Consider the following 18,124-nt stretch of genomic DNA (forward strand, 5'->3'; position numbering starts at 1 on the left):
AGGAGTCATTAAAAACCATAGGAAACATTTCTGTTTTTTTTTCTCCTAATCTTATATTAAAATAAATAAATAAATAAATAAATAAATAAATAAATAAAACAGGTGCACTCAACTAGAAAATGAATAACTGAAATTGCAACATTTTTACTAGGTCATTCATCAATGTGAAATTTTAAAAAAAGAAACAGGAAAAAACAGATTTACATAAGTTCTACCAATGGTAAAGGTTGGATCTCTCCTCACCACTTATTAACTATTCACAAGTTAGTCTGTAATTTACTTGAGTTAATGAAAATACACATACACACACACAAAATACTCACTATCTCGTTTTTGGTTCTATACAAATCCAAGTTGATTATTTACTGCATGACAGGCCTACCAGAAATTCTGAATTTTACTTCCATTAATTCAGAAAACTACCTAATTTCAACTTCCATTATTTTATGCACTAGTAAGTAATATAAAACATTATTTTTATATCAACCACAGACAAGGATATGTTACGAAGCAGAATGTAAAATTTATGTGACTTTCGGAGAAAATCATCAAGGATATCTGATGTAAACACACCAAATGCTGAGTGCTGTATATGTGTGCATATACATTCCAACAAGAATGGCTCAGAACTTCCCAAATAGAGAATTCCACCCAAAACAAAAACACTAAAACATATTATAGTAATGGCCCTTACCTCTTTCTTAGTAAAGGCTATAAGCACTGTCAGTAACACTCGAGTAAATTTCACTCTGCTGAATACTGCTAAACATTGTTGGTGCTAAAAAATAAGAAAGGACTAAAAGTTAAAAGAAGCAAAGCCTGTCAAAGAAATTTCATTCTCAAATATAGTATTTTAAGTCCTAAATCTCAGTGTTAATAACTTACTACATTATAAACACCTTCATTTAAAATCCTTTAAATGTCTGAAAACGAGCTGCAAAGAAACCATAATAAAACAAAGCCTATTCTATTGAAACAGAAATACATAATAAAGCTTCTCTATCAAGAAGATTGATTTTTCCCTAAGTCAGAAGTTACATCATTATTTCAAAGCTGATTTATTAGCATTTTTAAAAGGACTAATTAAAAGTGCTTTAAGTAGTCAGAAAATTTTGGATCTCAACAGAGAGGTTTGACAACTTTTGATACTCTAAGTTCTTGAAATCTGCCAAGCTTTGGTGGATCATCCATTAAAACAAACAAACAAACAAACAAAAAAAACCCCATTTTTTTCTTCCTACCTCACAGGAATACTGAAGAGCTTTGAAATCATGTATTTGAAAGAGTTGTATTATAATTCTATCAAAATAAATACAAGGGAAATAAACTCCCTTGCAATGTCCAATTTTTAAAGAAATACCTTAAAAAGGGCTTCCATAAATTATAACGCAGTTCATAAAACTACAACATTAAGAGGTAGACTTCTCTGATATTATCTACCAGAAAATAAGTTCAATTACTTCTAGTTCAACTTCTGGATCTCTTTCTTCTCCTTGTCGACTTCGAGTACTCTAAAATTTTAAAAAAGGTGAATTAAAACAAACACAAACCTGTAAAAGCATTATAATTACATAAAGCAAAGCAATAAATTAATTTATTGAATATATGCAAGAACCTATTTTGAAGAAAAATATTTAGATGAAAAAAGCTATACCAATTATTTATTTTCCTATTAATTCCACATACAGAAAATTCATTTTGATGTAAACTATAAAGATTGCACAAAATAATAAGGTATTAAAAAAAACAGCAAAAGCAAAGCATGATTTTTTTTCTGTCTTTTTAGAGCCGCACCCAAAGCATATGGAAGTTCCTCGGCTAGGGGTCGAAACAGAACTGTGGCCACTGGCCTATACCACAGCCACAGCAATGCTGGATCCAAGCCATGTCTGCAACCTACACCATAGCTCACGGCAAAGCCGGATCCTTAACCCACCAAGCGAGGCCAGGGATTGAACCTGCGTCCTCATGGATGCTAGTCAGGTTTGGCAAAACAGTGATTAACATAATAAAAAACACATGGTACATGGCACTTCTTTCTTTTAAAAGGATTGTTAACTGAAATTCCCAATGCTCTCAAAACTAACCCTGTGAGAAAAAAATAACCTTCACAAAATCACATCATAAAAATGAAGTCACATGGTAAATACTGATCAGTTCCTATACTAAAATGGAAAATGTTTTGTTAATACATGTACAACATATGGCTATTCTGACAAAATTCCAAGTCAGCCTCAAAGGAATCTGGGTTCGAGCCCTGGAGCTGCCACTTATTAATGGCAAGCCCTTAAACTCAAGACAAGGTTATTTAACTCTTTTGAGCTGTATTTTCCTCATCTAAAAGTGCATTTTATTGCCCAATGCACTGAATGACTGTAAATATCAAATAAGACAAAAATGTAAAATTCTTCTGACAACCATGTTGTGTTATGCAAGTATAAAAAAATCACAGAAATAACTTCTCATTTTTAATCCCTCTGAGAACAAAATCATCAGGGTCGTCAATCACAGAAGGATTTTATCAGATTTGAGGAACTACCATTTACTGAACTCTTCTACTATGTTCTAGACATTATCCTAACTACTAAGATACAAAGGTGAAGAAGATAGTCCTTACCTTTGAGGAATTTAAAACTCTAGAATCTTATGCTATTCTTAAAATAGCATACTAAAATCCTAAAACACTGGCAAAAAAATTTAAAAAATTGGAAGAGTTAAATTTTCAACACTTAAAAGTAACAATCTTTCAGCAGTCTTCAAATTCATTATCAAAAAAAGAGCATTTATAAAGGAAGTTGGTGGTCCTATGTATACTAGCTATTTGTAATTAGCTAAGTTAACCTGACATTTAGAAGAATATAAATATCCTACACCAAAGAAAAGAGAAAAAATATATACCTTTACTCTTCTTTGCATATCATCCTCCACATCTTTTAGCATGCCTAGAAAGAAAGACAATGATTTTAAAAGGAAACAGATCCAAATGTAAAACCCGTGAATTATCTTCATAAATGGTTTTACCTGTAACTCGAAGATCTGTCACACTGTTAGCCATTTTAAATCCGTAAGTCATCGACTGAAAATCTTCCTATAAAGAAAAGCAATAATTAGGCCCCTGAATAGTAGCAAAACCTTTCATTCTATTTCTTATGAAGTCACTATTTGCTAATAAGAAAACAGTAATAGAATGTCACCGTAAATATCGCTATCATATATCCAAGCTTTCTTTACAGACAAAACCTTTAAAAAGCCACATTGTAATGTTGTCTGTCCTTAATCTCAATTGCTTGCCCTTAGGCTTTTTAAACATACTTGCATTTAATATGTTCATTTGCAAAATAATGCTTATGATACTATTACAAAGTAATAATTCCCACTTACAAAGAATTCTCACATTCACAGGTGAAGAGTAAATATATAGTTATTACTATTTGATGATAAGGTTGCAAAATTTAGCTAAGACTCTTCGAAACTTACTATTTGCCATTTTACACTCTGTTGGGCTACAAAGGTTAAGCCTTCTCAAACAGAATTACACAAAGTGATAGCAAAACCACATTCCCACATCAGCCCACCATAAAGAAAAAAATGATTCATGTGTGGGTTCCACCTCCCAAAACCATTTAAAACACTGCTGAGACATTAACAGATTAAGTAGTTTCCTGGATTCACACTATGAAGAGTTTTAATATCATCTGGCTTATTTTAATCAAGAAGTTAGAAGCTCTTTCGCAGGCGTATTTCTGCCATATTACAATTCTTATTAATATGTATATAAAGGCAGAATCTAATAGAATAATAGGTATTTATAGCAGTGGACAGAATTACAACAAATTTTCTCCAGCAAAATTTCTGGATTCAACAAAAGCATCAGTAAACATGCAATTCATGTCAGGTTATTACACCTTACAAACAGAAAGAAAAGCAAACAAGCAACATTCCCAGTCTCAAAGAACTGGTATTGTATGCCTCACAGGATTAGGTCTTTTAAGTCTCAGGTTGTATTACAGAGCTATAACCTTACCCTCTAGGTGAAGTTTATACTCTCTCTCTACTTGGGCATCAAATAGGATTCTCGAATTTTACATGTCTAAATAGGAACCCTCCCAGCATTTACCACGTTGCTAAAAGGCAGCTCCAGCTATCCAGTTACTCAGGCTGAAAAAACTGCATTTCAAGTCCTCTTGTTTTTCCACAACCCATATCAAATCCATCAGAAAACACTGTAGGATCTATCTTTAAATTCTAACCATGACGTCTCACTCCTTTCACAGCTATCTCCGAGAGTTCAAGGATCTACCACCTCTCACTTCGATAATGACCTCCAAACATGTCCCCCACATTCCACATCTGTCTGCTGTAATTTATAATTTACAGCAGACAGATGTGGAATGTCTGAAGCCAAAGAGATCGTTTTAAGATAAGCCATTTCATGTCACTTTCTACTCAAATCCTTTTAGTCGTTTCCACTCTCACAGTCAAAAATCCTAAATTCCTCCATGGCCTCTAACCCACCACCATGTGGTTCCCTTCTTCAACCCCATTTCCTACCTACTACATGTTCACTGCCTTGCAGTCCACAGACTTTCTTGTTGTCCTTCAAAGACATCAAACACATAATCTCAGGACCTTTGTACCTGCTGACACCCTCCCCAAAATGATTTTCTTCAAAAGATTTACAAAGCTCCTTACTGTATTCCAGCCTCTGTTCCAATGTTAATTCCTTATACAGAGGTTTTCCCCTGTGAATTCTAAAACAGCACCATCTACCACTTTAGACCTTCCTCCCGCTTTACTCTTATTCATTGAACTTATTAGCACCTGACATTATGTATGTGTTTATTTACTTACACACTGGCTATCTGTTCCAAGAAATGCATAATCCCTGATTCTCAGGAATTTGTTTTATTCACTACTTTCTCTCTAGGGCTTAGAATAGTGATTCACACAGAGCACTGCTCAAAAAGTATTTGCTGAGTAAATGATAACCCACGGCAGGGCATCGGACATCTGGCTACTAAACCTCACCAAGCACATCAGGCTGGCTACAAGACATACTGGAGAGAGTTGAGACTGGCAAATGGGAGAACATCTAAGTATATGTTCTCATCTGGCATTAAGCAGGCCACTACTTATCCCATCGTGGCCATGAGTGAATACAGAGCTAGTCTGTACAGTCTCCTAGTTTTTCAGAACAAAAACCTAATTTGATATAAAATCATGAGATTTTAAAATGTTATCAAGTTTTAAAAAAATTAGGTAGGCCAACACTGTATAGATAAAACACCCTTCGCCACTCCCAGGAAGAGTCTAAGGAAAAGCATTAATCTGGGAGAATATTATAGGTCTGCATATTAAATACATACCTCAGTAACAAGAACTTAATCTAATCACTGGCATACTGAAGCTGAGGAGTTATGTAAGAATATGCTGCCATTAAAATATCACTACTGAAACTTTGTGGACTCAAGGACAAAAATCAAAGTGAAAGTGGAGTTCCTGCTGTGGCGCAAGCAGGCTGAGGATCCAGTGTTGCAACAGCTGTGGCATAAGTCGCAGCTGCAGCTCAGATTTGATTCCTGGCCCAGGGACTTCCATATGCTGCAGGTGCGGCAAAAAAAAGAAAAAGAAAAAGTCAAAAGTGAAATCAGGGAGACCAGATATTGGACACCATCGGATAGTCCAAGCACGACCTGATGGTGACTGGGACTGAGATTATAACTGGAAATGATGTTGAAATCAAGATACACTTAAAAGGTAAAGCTAACACGCTATGCTGAGGAATTAATATGACATAACTAACACTACAATCAAGGATCATTTTTAGGTTTTTTGGTCGGAGCAACTGGTAAATGATAATCCCATTTACTCAGATGAGACAGGTTGAGAGAAGAACGTTTAAGCACAGAAATGGAGTACAAATTTCACGGTATTACTTGTAATTTCTTTGGCCAAGTGAAGACTTTAGAAAGACACTTGCTTAAGTCTGGAAGTCAGAGGAGGAAATCTGGACTAGAGATATAAATTTGGATTTCATCAGATTATAGTTGGTATTAAAAGCCATGAAACCAGAGAAAGTCAACCTAGGGAGAGCCTAAGAGAACTGGAGCATCTAAGAGTAGCAAGCACAGGAAATGGACTAACCAGTGAGGGAGAATGAAATCCAAGAGACTGTCATATCAGCAAGATAACAAGCAAGTATTTCAAAGAGCAGTCAACTGAGTCCAGTGAAGCCAACGAGCTAAAAAGGGAGGCAAGAGAACACTGGATTTAGCAAGATGGATATCATTAAGGACCTTACTAAAACCAGTTTCTGTGCAGTGGCAGAGAAGAATGTCCAACTGGAGTGTGTGTGTGTGTGTGAAGATAATGAAAGAGAAGGTAAAATAAGTGTTAACAGCTCATTCAAGAACTTCTGGTACATGTAGGGTAGCAGAGAAATGAGACTGTAAATAATAAGGGATCAAGGGAACGATGGTGTTTTGTTTGAAATTGAATGATATTAAAATATGTTTACATGGCAATAAGAATAATCTGGTAGTGAAGAATAGAAGAGTTACTAACTGTAGTAGGCTGGAGGGGCTGAGCTTAGACTGTCACAGGGAGACTTTCAGTCTAAGACAGAGTGTATGGATATCATCATCATAGGTTAGCACTTGTGATAATGAGAAGATGGGGTACTTTTATTTATTTTATTTTTTGTCTTTTTAGGGCCACACCTGTGGCACATGGAGGTTCCCAGGTTAGGGGTCCTATTGGAGCTGTAGCCGCCAGCCTACACCACAGCCATGCCAGATCCTTAACCCACTGAGCGAGGCCGGGGATCAAACCTGCAACCTCATGGTTCATAATTCGTTCCCGCTGTGCCACCATGGGAACTCCGATGGGGTACTTTTAAGTTATAAATAATTGTATCTAATAGTTCATTAAAATAGAAAGAAAGCTGACAGTCAGAGCTGGCATCTGGAGTCGTGAGAAGTAAAAGATGAGAAAATGTTACCTCAGAGACTAAAAAGCAGGTTCACTACAGAGATGTTGTAAAACAGGACTGTCTCTAGCGTTGAGTGCCCATTTGAGAATTGCAGTCCTAAAATTAAAGTGAGAACGGATACACAGATGTAAATTTTTTTCTAGCTGCCTTCTGTTGTTTGGGTGCAAGCAGCAAGTAGGCAGGAGGTTGGGATTTTGCCAGATAAATGACAAATTATGAGATATGAGGGGAAAAGGTGTTTGAAAAAGTTATTTCAGCACTAACTAGGCCACGGAAATGAGGACATGAGGAAAGCAATAGAGAAAAAAAAAGCAACAGCACCTATGAATTGGAGGTCTCTGTGGAAACGAGGGTTAGGGGAATAGGGAACCCAAGTAAGTAGGACACTACCATATCACAGGATAGGATGGTGTGCTTGTGGGACGTCAAGATTTTCTGAGTAAGTAATTTATTTACGCATTCCCAAATCATTTTCTAAGCACCTTATGATGGCTGGTGTGGACTAAATACCAGGGATACAATGCTAAAATACTATCACTGCCATCACAGAGTCAGCAACAGAAGACGTCTTGACAGATATACCCCTGTTCTTTATTGTACTTCACAATTATCTTTACAATACTACCAAGATATAGCCGCAGCAAGTCATCAGGTATATTTAGGGTGGAATAAAACACAGCATTTAAAACAATACAGCTCCGCAAAGAAATTTAGGATGATAAAGTATTTACAATCATAACTATAACAGAGCACCTTGTATTGGAATCGAATGACTTCACCAAAGTGGTAATCTTGATTGTACTAATAATATCCTAATAAATAAAGTACAGCTGTTTCAACCTCTTCTAAAACAGTCACAATGTATCAGTTGACTTATTATTGCTTTAAGTATTCACTTCACAGATAAAATACTTTACATAAAGATTTCAGGAGCTCCTGAAATACTCTGATTCATTCAACTAAAATTTGAGTATCTATATACCACATACTAGATACTGGGTAACATGATAAGGGTACAAGAAAGGGTAAAACATATGAACAGATAATTCAGATTAGGGCTTGAAACAATTTAATGTTCATTAGTAAGTGGCTTGTAATTTAATGTTCATACAGTGGAGTACGAATACTACTACTGCTACTACTAACTAACATTAAGTGCTTATTATGTGTCGGGTACCGTGCTAAACATTTTATTTGTATTAATGTTGTTAATTTTCACAATAATGCTCTGAGGTGGGTACTTTTTTCCTTTTGGCTGTGCCTGTGGCATGCGAAAATACCCAAGCCCGGGATCAAACCTGCGCCACAGCAGGGACAATACCAATCCCCAGCCAGCTAAGCCGCCAGGGAACTCTGAGGTGGGGACTTTTAAAAGCTACATTTTTTTTGTTGTTGTTGGTCTTTTCTAGGGCTGCACCTGTGGCATGTGGAGGTTCCTAGGCTAGGGGTGCACTTGGAGCTGCAGCTACCAGCCTGTACCACAGCAACACGGGATCCAAAATGCGTCTGTGACCTACACCACAGCTCACGGCAACGCTAGATCCTTGACCCACTGAGCAAGGCCAGGGATCGAACTCACAACCTCATGGTTCCTAGTCGGATTTGTTAACCACTGAGCCATGATGGGAACTCCCCAAAACTACATTCTTATAAATCAGGAAACTGAGGCATAGAAAGGTTCAATTTCCACAAAGTAGTAAGTGACAGAGTAAGAACACAAACTCAGGTCTCATTCCCCAAAGGCTTTTTTAACTTTTACTTGGGAAAAAATTCAGATTACAGAAATAGTAGAGAAGTCCCATATTCCCTCCACCCATAATACCCATAATGTTAAATGATAACATTAAATCACATTTACATTATAATTCTCTTATTTTTTTCTCCTGAAACCTTTGAGACTATGTTGCAGACTATGATATCCCTTTCTAAATACCAGAGTTCTTCACTAAAAACAAAAACCATTTTCTTACATAATCACAGCACAATTACCAAATCAGGAAACTGGGTCTCTCTAACTGGGAACATTTCCTTCGTCCTTATATTTCACGCTCTGACATTTTGGAACAATACAAGCCAAAGTTATTTTGTGGGTGTCTCTCAATGTGGGTTTGTTTTATGTTTTTCCAAAATTAAATTAATGTCATATCTGATAGAATACCACAGAAGTGATGTTGTGTCCTTAGATTACAAGATACATGGTCATCTCAAGATACATGGTGCTGACTTATTACTGGTGATGTTAATTCTGACCATTTAGCTCTTAGCTAAATGTCTGCCAAGTTTCTTCACGTAAACTTAATCATTTTCTCTGTAACTAATAAAAACCTTGTGTGAAAATACACCAAGGCTAGGTACAAATCTTATGTCTCAATATATTTTTGTCTACTAGTTTTAGCATCCTTTGCTGACCTCTGCCAGAAATAATTCTTCAAAACCTGTATCCTCAACATGATGGCTATGCAAATAAAAACAATGAGGTAGACCTACTTACACGTGTTGGTATACACAGAAACCTGGTCTCTACGCTTTGTGGGAAAATGTAAGTTGCCAACAGTCTACATAATTCCATCATGTAAAGTAAAACACACAAAGAGGTACATATCATAGAAAATATTTGGAAAGACAGACCAAATGGATAACAGTGTTTTACTCTTTGCCAGGCAAACCAGTAACTTTTAGGATTTCATTTATTTATTGTTGTATTAAAAATATATTCAGCAGAGTTCCCTGGTGGCCCTAGCAGGTTAAGGATCCGGTGTTCAATGCTGTAGCCTGGGTCACTGCTGTGGCATGGGTTTGATCCTTGGCCTGGGAACTTCTGCATGCTGCAGGAGCAGCAACAAAGAAAGAAAGAAAGAAAGAAAGAAAGAAAAGAAATATGTTTGGCTTTAAATAAGAGAAAAATCCAACTATGCTGACTTATGTGATGCAGATTTAGAACATGCCAAATAACATGAATATTAAAAATATTACAGGTAATCTTTCAGTTCCACTATCCTAAGAGTTTATTAGATTTTTACATATGTCACTTTGTGTTCACAAAATGAAGCAATACCTCCAAACATCACATCCATATTCAAACTGCTGTACTACTGAGAGTAAAAGGAGATGCTATCACAATCATACCAGGATGAAAGGTGCCAAGCAGGACTGTTCCATGTAAACCAGCATGTACAGACACCAGCTAAGACAAGAACATGCTAAAGAATGGCAGAGAACAAAACTAAAGTCTATCTGGGTAAGTCAGGATATGGGATCCAAGTTTAAAGACAACAGAACTCTGCCCTAAAAGCGTAAGGAGAAGAGAAAAGGCATAAGAGTCAGAAGGAAAATCCTAGGCACAAACATGGGATAATGAAAGAGAATAATACATAGGACCTGCTGAAGAATAAAATGCCAGGGGGAGAAGAAAGAGGTGAGTAGGCATATCCAGTTTCATTGTATTTTTTTTTTCTTTCTTCTTTTTATGGCCACACCTATGGCAAAGGGACGTTCCCAGGCTAGGGGTCAGTTGGAGTGTGGCTGAGGCCTATGCCATAGCCGTAGCAACAGGGGATCCGAGCTGCATCTGTGACCTACACCTCAGCTCACAGCAATACCAGTTCCCTAACCCACTGAACGAGGCCAGGGATCGACCCACATCCTCACAGAGACTACATTGGGTTCTTAATCTGCTGAGCCACAATGGGAATTCCTATTGTATCTTACTTTACTTCACAGATACTGGTTTTGTTTTGTTTTGTTTTAAACAAGTTGAAGGTCTGTGGCAACCCTGCATTGACAGATGATGTTTAGCATTTCTTTTTTAGCAATAAAGTTTTTAAAAAGCTATGTACTTTTTTTTTTTGACGTAATGCTATTGCATACTTAATAGACTACAGGATAATAAACATAACTTTAACATGCACTGGGAAGCAAAAAAATGTGTGTGACTCACTTTACTGCACTATTCACTTTATTGTGGCGGCCTGGAACCATATGTGCAATATCTCTGAGGTATGCCTATAGTAAGTACCTCACACCTGTAAGAATGGTGATCACCATAAAGACATCAGATAACGAATGCTGGCAAGGATGTGAAGAAACAGCAACTCTTGTGCACTGCTGGGGGGACTATAAACTGGTTCAGCTGCTGTGGGGAACAGTATGGAGATTTGTTTTTGTTTTTTGTTTTTTTTAACAGTATGGAGATTACTCAAAAAAATTAAAAAATTATAACTACCATCTAATCCAGTAATCCCACTTATGGGTATGTGTGTATTCAAAGGAAATGAAGACAGGTAACTGAAAAGACATGCACTCCCATGTTCACTGCAGCATTATTCTCAAGAGCCAAGGTATGAAAACAACCTAAGTGTCTGTCAATAAATAAACAAATAAAGAAGATGTGGTATTTTTATATAGTAATATTCAGCCATAAGAAAACAGAGAAATTCTGCCACTTGCAACAACACAAATAGATTTTGAGAACATTATGCTAAGTGAGAAAAGTCTGACATAGAAAGACAAATACTATATGATCCCTCTCATATGTGAAATCTGAAAAAACAAAATCGTAAAAGCAGAGAGTAAAGTGATATTTACAAGGGACTGGTGATTGCGAAGATGTTTAAGGCTATGAACTAGCAACGAGTACATCACTAAGTCCTGGACACCTAATATACAGTACAGTGATTAGAGACAACAAAATCATGTTATAAACATTTTACTTATTAAGAGACATTTTAATATTTCCTAACACTAGAAGAAATGATAATTATGTGATGCAATAGAGGTGATAGCTAATGCTACTACGGCAATCGCTTTGCAATAAAAAAAAGTATCAAATCAACATGCTATACTCCTTTTTTTTTTTTTGCTTTTTAGGGCCGCGCCTGTGGCATATGGAGGTTCCCAGGCTAGGGGCTGAATCGGAGCTGTAGCTGCTGGCCTACACCACAGCCACAGCAACGCTAGACGTGAGCCGCACCGGCTCATCACAGCTCACGACAATGCTGGATTCTGAACCCACTGAGCAAGGGTGGGGACTGAACCTGCATTCTCATGGATGCTAGTCAGATTCATTAACCACTGAGCCACAGTGCGAACAAATCAACATGCTACTACTTAAAGTCATATAATGCTGTATTCTATGTAACTCAAATAAAAAAATTAAAAAGTAATAAAAAATGACTAATAAGGTTGAGGCCAGATCACCAATAGAGTTACTCTTAAGGGTTTTGAATTTTATCATGCAGGCAGTAGAAATGCTGGACTTCTGTTTAAATGTGGTATTTCCACTACACCTCTTGAAATCAAGTTTGAACTCCAAAGGACAAAGAGGATCATGAAAACGGAAGGCAACATTCAAGACAGCAGAAGGCAATTTTTGGAAAATGCAAAGTAACTGGACAAAAGAAAACTGACTATGTGAGTGAAAAAAACCTAAACTGACGCCAATGACAAACAAAAACCAAAAAAAGCATCCAGGAATTAGAGGAATCAGAGACCTATGAAGGTTAAGACATGGAGCTATAGGAATAAGGGAACTGGATGTCTAAGACTCACATCCTCTGGAGCTCTTAGACTCACATCCTCACCTTGCACAGCAAAGTGACATGCCTATCATTCTATTTCTAGAACCTGCCACAATGTCCCCTATATGCTAATTGGTAGATAGTACAGGTTAAGGATAGTCAATTTTTCTCTTGAAGGGCCAGATTTCAGGCAGAATCAAGATGGAAGAGGAATAAGACATGGCGCTCACTTTCTCCCACATGAAAAAAAAAAAACAAACCCATCTATATGTAGATTGATTCTCACTGAATGCTGGCAGAAGACCCTAAACCTCCAAAAAGGGCAAGAAACCCTCCACATGACTGGGAAGAGCAAAAGAAAAAAAAAGAGAGGAACTGAACACACTGGGAAGCCACTTAACCAACAGGGAGATCAGCTGAGACGGAGGGACCTCAAAGTCACAGAGAAAAGCACAGCAGCTGGAATGAGGAAAGCAAAACAGAGTGAGAGCCACAAAGACCATCAGTACCACTGCCTCCAGACACCACAGCCTGAGCTGCTCAGGCAGGGGCTGGGTGCTGAAACTCAGGCTCCAGAGGCCAGTTCTGGGGAGAGGATAGGTTTGACAGTGTGGAGACAGCCTGAGGGAGCTAGGGAGTGCTGCGCAAAGGGCTGGGGAGCTGAGCGCCACAGCTGAGAGTACCTGGGAGGAGGTCTGGACCCATAGGAGAAACAAGGCACCACTGTTGGGGAGGGCAAAGCTGCAAGCAATGAGGAGTCTCTGGTGCGGGTTATGGGTGACAGTCCCTCCTGCACTGGCTATGGGCGGCGGCACCTCCTGCATGGCTAAGCCTGATGGGGCTCTTCTAGTGTGGTCTATAGGCAGCGGGGGCAAACCACTGTAGTCATCTCTGACTCCAGAGATGGGCATGGCCTGACTCCACTAAGGGTCCTTGAAAAGGCACCCCCTGCAGCCCCAGTCACCTCAGAGGGCACCACAAAGGAAGGCACTGCAACAGAGCACCACCCGTTGTTGCTCTCACTCCCCTGGGAATGTACATGCCCTGCTGCTGCCACTGCCAAATGCTCCCTATCAAGGGAACAACAGCCTGCACACACTGAGGAAAGAGACAGCAAGCATCCAACCCCTCACGCCAAAAATAAATAGTTAGCCCTCACAAAATACCCAGGAGCACTCTCACATATAAACAGCCCTCCAAGACTACAGTAGTTGGTTTCCCTAAACTCAAAGAATAAGAAAAATATAAACAAAATAAATAAGATCAGGCACAATTCCCAGCTAAAAGAACAGGAGAAGTCACCTGAAGGAGCAAACAGTAAAACCGACTTCTGCAGTCTAACAGACACCAAATTCGAAAAGGAGATAGGTAAATACTGAAGGAATTAAGAGTGAATGTGAATAATAACGCAAACTACTTCAGTAGAAGGTGAAAGATTTGTTCAATCTGAAGAGAAACCAGAGTACACAGACTACTTTAGAAATGAGCTAGAAAACATGAGGATCCAAGAAAAATTAGAAAATTCATCTGCAGGAGTTCCCGTCACAGCTCAGCAGTTAGCAAGCCCGACTGGCATCCATGAGGATGTGGGCTCAATCTCTGGCCCCACTCAATGCCGTGAGCTGTGGTGTAGGTCGAAGATGCAGCTCAGATCCCGTGTTGCTGTGGCTCTGGCATAGGCCGGCAGCTACAGCTCCAACTGGACCCCTAGCCTGGTAACCTCCATATGCCACGGGTACAGCCCTAAAAAGACAGGGGTGGCCCTAAAAGGACACAAAGACCAAAAGAAAAGAAAAGGCAATTCATTATTCATTTGCAGAGACACAAAGTAAGCTAAAGGTACTGAAGAGCCCAATGAGTAGTACAGAGCAACAAATCAGTGACTTGCAAGAAAACAATGGAAATCACTCAGTCAGGACAGCAGACAGAAAACCAAATGAAAAAGCATGAAATCAATATAAGAGATCTATGGGATAATATAAAGCAGGCCAATCTAGGCCTAATAGGGATTCCAGAAGGAGAAGAAAAAGCAAAGGGGATTGAAAATATATTTCGGGAAATTATGTCTGAAAACTTTCCAAATCTAAAGGAAACAGACATTAAGATACAGGAAGCACAGAGGTTTCGACCAAACAAGTTGAACCCAAAAAGGCCCACACCAAGACATATTATAATAAAAATGGCAAAAGTTAAAGAGAGGATTCTAAAAGCAGCAAGAGAAAAACAAAGACTTGGTTATACAGGAACCCCCATAAGGCTATCAGCTGATTTCTCTACAGAAACACTACAGACCAGAAGAGAGTGGCAAGATATATTCAAAGTTCTAAAAGGGAAAAATGTGCAGCTCAGCAGTTAACGAATCTGACTGGCATTCATAGGGACTCGGGTTTGATCCCTGGCCTTGCTCAGTGGGTTGGGGATCTGGCGTTGCCATGAGCTGTGGTATAGGTTGCAGATGCACCTCGGATCCTGTGTTGCTGTGGCTATCCTGTGAAGCTGGAGCTTTGATTTGACCCCTGGCCTGGGAACCTCCATGTGCCATGGGTGTGACCCCAAAAAGACCAAAAAAAAAAAAAAATGAGGAGGATATTACAATTGTCAATATATATGCCCCTAATATAGGAGCACCCAGATACATACAACAAATACTAAAAGACATAAGAGGAGAAACTGATGGGAATACAGTAATAGACTTTAACACCCCACTCACATCAATGGACAGATCCTCTAGACAGAAAATCAATAAGGCACAGAGATCCTAAATGACACAATAGAAAAGTTACATTTAACTGATATTTTCAGGACATTATACATAAAAAAAAAAAAAATCAGAATATACATTCAAGTGCACATGGAACACTTGACTACAGACTCAGGCATGAAAATTACCTTGACAAATTTAAGACTACAGAAATTATTTCAAGTATTTTCTCTGACCAAAATGGCATGAAACTAGAAATCAACCACAGCAAAAGAAATGAGAAAAAAACTGACTATATGGAGATTAACCAACATGTTACTAAAAAACCGATGGGTCAATAAGGAAATCAAAAGGGAAAATAAAAAATAACTCAAGACAAATGATAATGAAAACACAACCATTAAAAATCTATGGGATGCTGCACAGGGGAGTTCATAGCAATACAGGCCTTCCTCAAAAAGAAAAATCTCAAATCAACAACTTAACCTACTACCTAAAGAATTAGAAAAAGAAGAACAAAAAAAATCCTAAATTCAGGATAAGGAAAGGTATCATAAAGATCAGAGAGGAAATGAATAAAATAGATTCTAAAAGCAATAGAAAAAAAAAAATCAACAAAACCAAGAGTTGGTTCTTTGAAAGGGTAAACAAAATTGACAAATCCCGGGCCAGACTTACCAAGAAGAGAAAAAGAACTCATACAAACAAAATTAGAATGAAAAAGGAGAAATCTCAATGGATACTGCAGAAATACAAAAAATCCTAAGAGAATACTACGAACAATAACATGCTAACAGAAGTGGACAACTTTATAAAGATATACAGCCTGTCAAAACTGAATGAATTGAACAGACTGATCACTAGAAATGAAATTGAATATGTAATTAAAACACTCGCTACAAACAAAAGTCCAGGACCGGATGGCTTCACAGGAGAATTCCACCAAACATGCAAAGAACTTATACCCATCCTTCTTAAGCTTTTCCAAAAGGCTGAAGAAGAAGGAATAATCCCAAAGACATTCTGTGAAGCCACCATTACCCTAATACCAAAAACAAAGATACTACCAAAAAAGAAAATTAGGAGTTCCCGTCATGGCTCAGCAGAAACAAATGTGACTAGCATCCATGAGGACACAGGTTCCATCTCTGGCCTTGCTCAGGGGGTTAAGGATCCGGCAATGCTGTGAGCTGTGGTGTAGGTTGCAGATGTGGCTTTGATCTGGCATTGCTGTGGCTGTGGTGTAGGCCAGCAGCTGTAGCTCTGATTGGACCCCTAGGCTGGGAATCTCCACATGCCACAGGCGTGGCCCTAAAAAGTCCCCCCCCCCAAAAAAAAAAATTATAGGCCAGTATTTTTGATGAATATAGACACAAAAACTCTCAACAAAGTTTTAGCCAACCGAATCCAGCAACATATAAAAAAGATCATACACCATGACCAAATGGGATTCATCCCAAGTTCACAGGGATGGTTCAACATATACAAAGCAATCAAAGTCATACACATGAACAAAAGAAAGGTCAAAACCCATATGATCATCTCAACAGATGCAGAGAAAGATCTGCAAAATCCAACATCCATTCTTGATAAAAATTCTTACCAAAGTGGGTAGAGAGGGAACATACATTAACATAATAAAAGCCATTTTATGAAACCCACAGCCAATATAATACTCAACGGAGAAAAGCTGAAAGCCTTCCTGTTAAAATCTGGAAGACAAGGATGCTACCTCTCACCACTTTTATTCAACAGCTACAGCAATCAGACAAAAGAAATTAAAGGTATCCAAATTGGAGGAGAAGAGGTAAAACTGTCACTTTATGCAGATGACATGACACTAAAGAAAACTCTAAGGACTCCACACAAAAATTACTCAAATTGATCAATGAATTCAGCAAAGTAGCAGGATATAAGATTAACATTCTGAAATTGGTTGCATTTTTGTATACTAACAATGAGACATTAGAAAAAGAATATAAAAAAAAAAATCACACCCCCAAAAATTAAATACCTAAGAATAAACCTGACCAAGGAAGTGAAAGACTTATATACTGAGAACTATAAAAATATTAATCAAGGAAATTAAAGAGGATTCAAAGAAATGGAAAGATATTCCATGCTCCTGGATTGGAAGAATTATCGTCACTAAAATGGCCATACTACCTTACCCAAAGCAATCTACAGATTCAATGAAATTCCTATCAAATTACCAATGACTTTTTTTTTCCCCTGTCTTTTTAGGGCCACACCCAGGCTACGGGTCCAATCAGAGCTACAGCTGCTGGCCTATACCACAGCCATGCCAGATCTGGGCTGCATCTGTGACCTATACCACAGCTTGCGGCAACACCGGATCCTTAACCCACTGAGCGAGGTCAGGGATTGAACCCGCAACCTCATGGTTCCTAGTCAGATTCGCTTCTGCTGTGCCACGACAGGAACTCCCCAATGACATTTATCATGATTATTATTTTTTAATAGTTATTTCCCCAATAACCAATGACATTTTCACAGAACTAGAACAAAACAATCCAAAAATTTATATGGAACCATAAAAGACCCAGAATTGCTAAAGCAATTCTGAGGAACAAAAACTGAGCAGGAGGCATAACTCTCCCAGACTTCAGACAATATTACAAAGCTACAGTAATCAAGATGGTATGGTATTGGTACAAAAACAGACATACAGACCAATGGAACAGAATAGAGAACCCAGAAATAAACTCTGACACCTACGGTCAATTAATCTTCGACAGAGGAGACAATATAAAGTGGGAAAAAGTCTCTTCATGAAGTGGTGCTGGGAAAACTGGACAGCCATATATATATATATATATATATAAAATGAAAGTGGAACACACCCTCACACCATGCACAAAAATAAACTCAAAACTCAAAACAGCTTAAAGATTT

At 38.1% G+C, this 18,124-nt stretch overlaps 1 protein-coding gene across 3 annotated transcripts in view; it reads right to left on the reverse strand.

The window, feature by feature from the left end:
- Nucleotides 1-18,124, reverse strand: part of NAA35 (N-alpha-acetyltransferase 35, NatC auxiliary subunit) — a 101,523-nt gene that overhangs the window by 52,374 nt on the left and 31,025 nt on the right. For all 3 annotated transcript variants that reach the window (XM_047754798.1, XM_047754797.1, XM_047754796.1), the window contains exons 7-10: nt 3,022-3,088; nt 2,899-2,942; nt 1,461-1,511; nt 695-778 (exon numbers count right to left, since the gene is read on the reverse strand). In XM_047754798.1, coding sequence (XP_047610754.1) covers nt 695-778; nt 1,461-1,511; nt 2,899-2,942; nt 3,022-3,088 — 246 coding nt within the window. The remainder of the gene's footprint in view (nt 1-694; nt 779-1,460; nt 1,512-2,898; nt 2,943-3,021; nt 3,089-18,124) is intronic.

The sequence above is a fragment of the Phacochoerus africanus genome, chromosome 12, assembly GCF_016906955.1.
Source record: "Phacochoerus africanus isolate WHEZ1 chromosome 12, ROS_Pafr_v1, whole genome shotgun sequence".
In the NCBI taxonomy this organism is placed as follows: domain Eukaryota; kingdom Metazoa; phylum Chordata; class Mammalia; order Artiodactyla; family Suidae; genus Phacochoerus; species Phacochoerus africanus.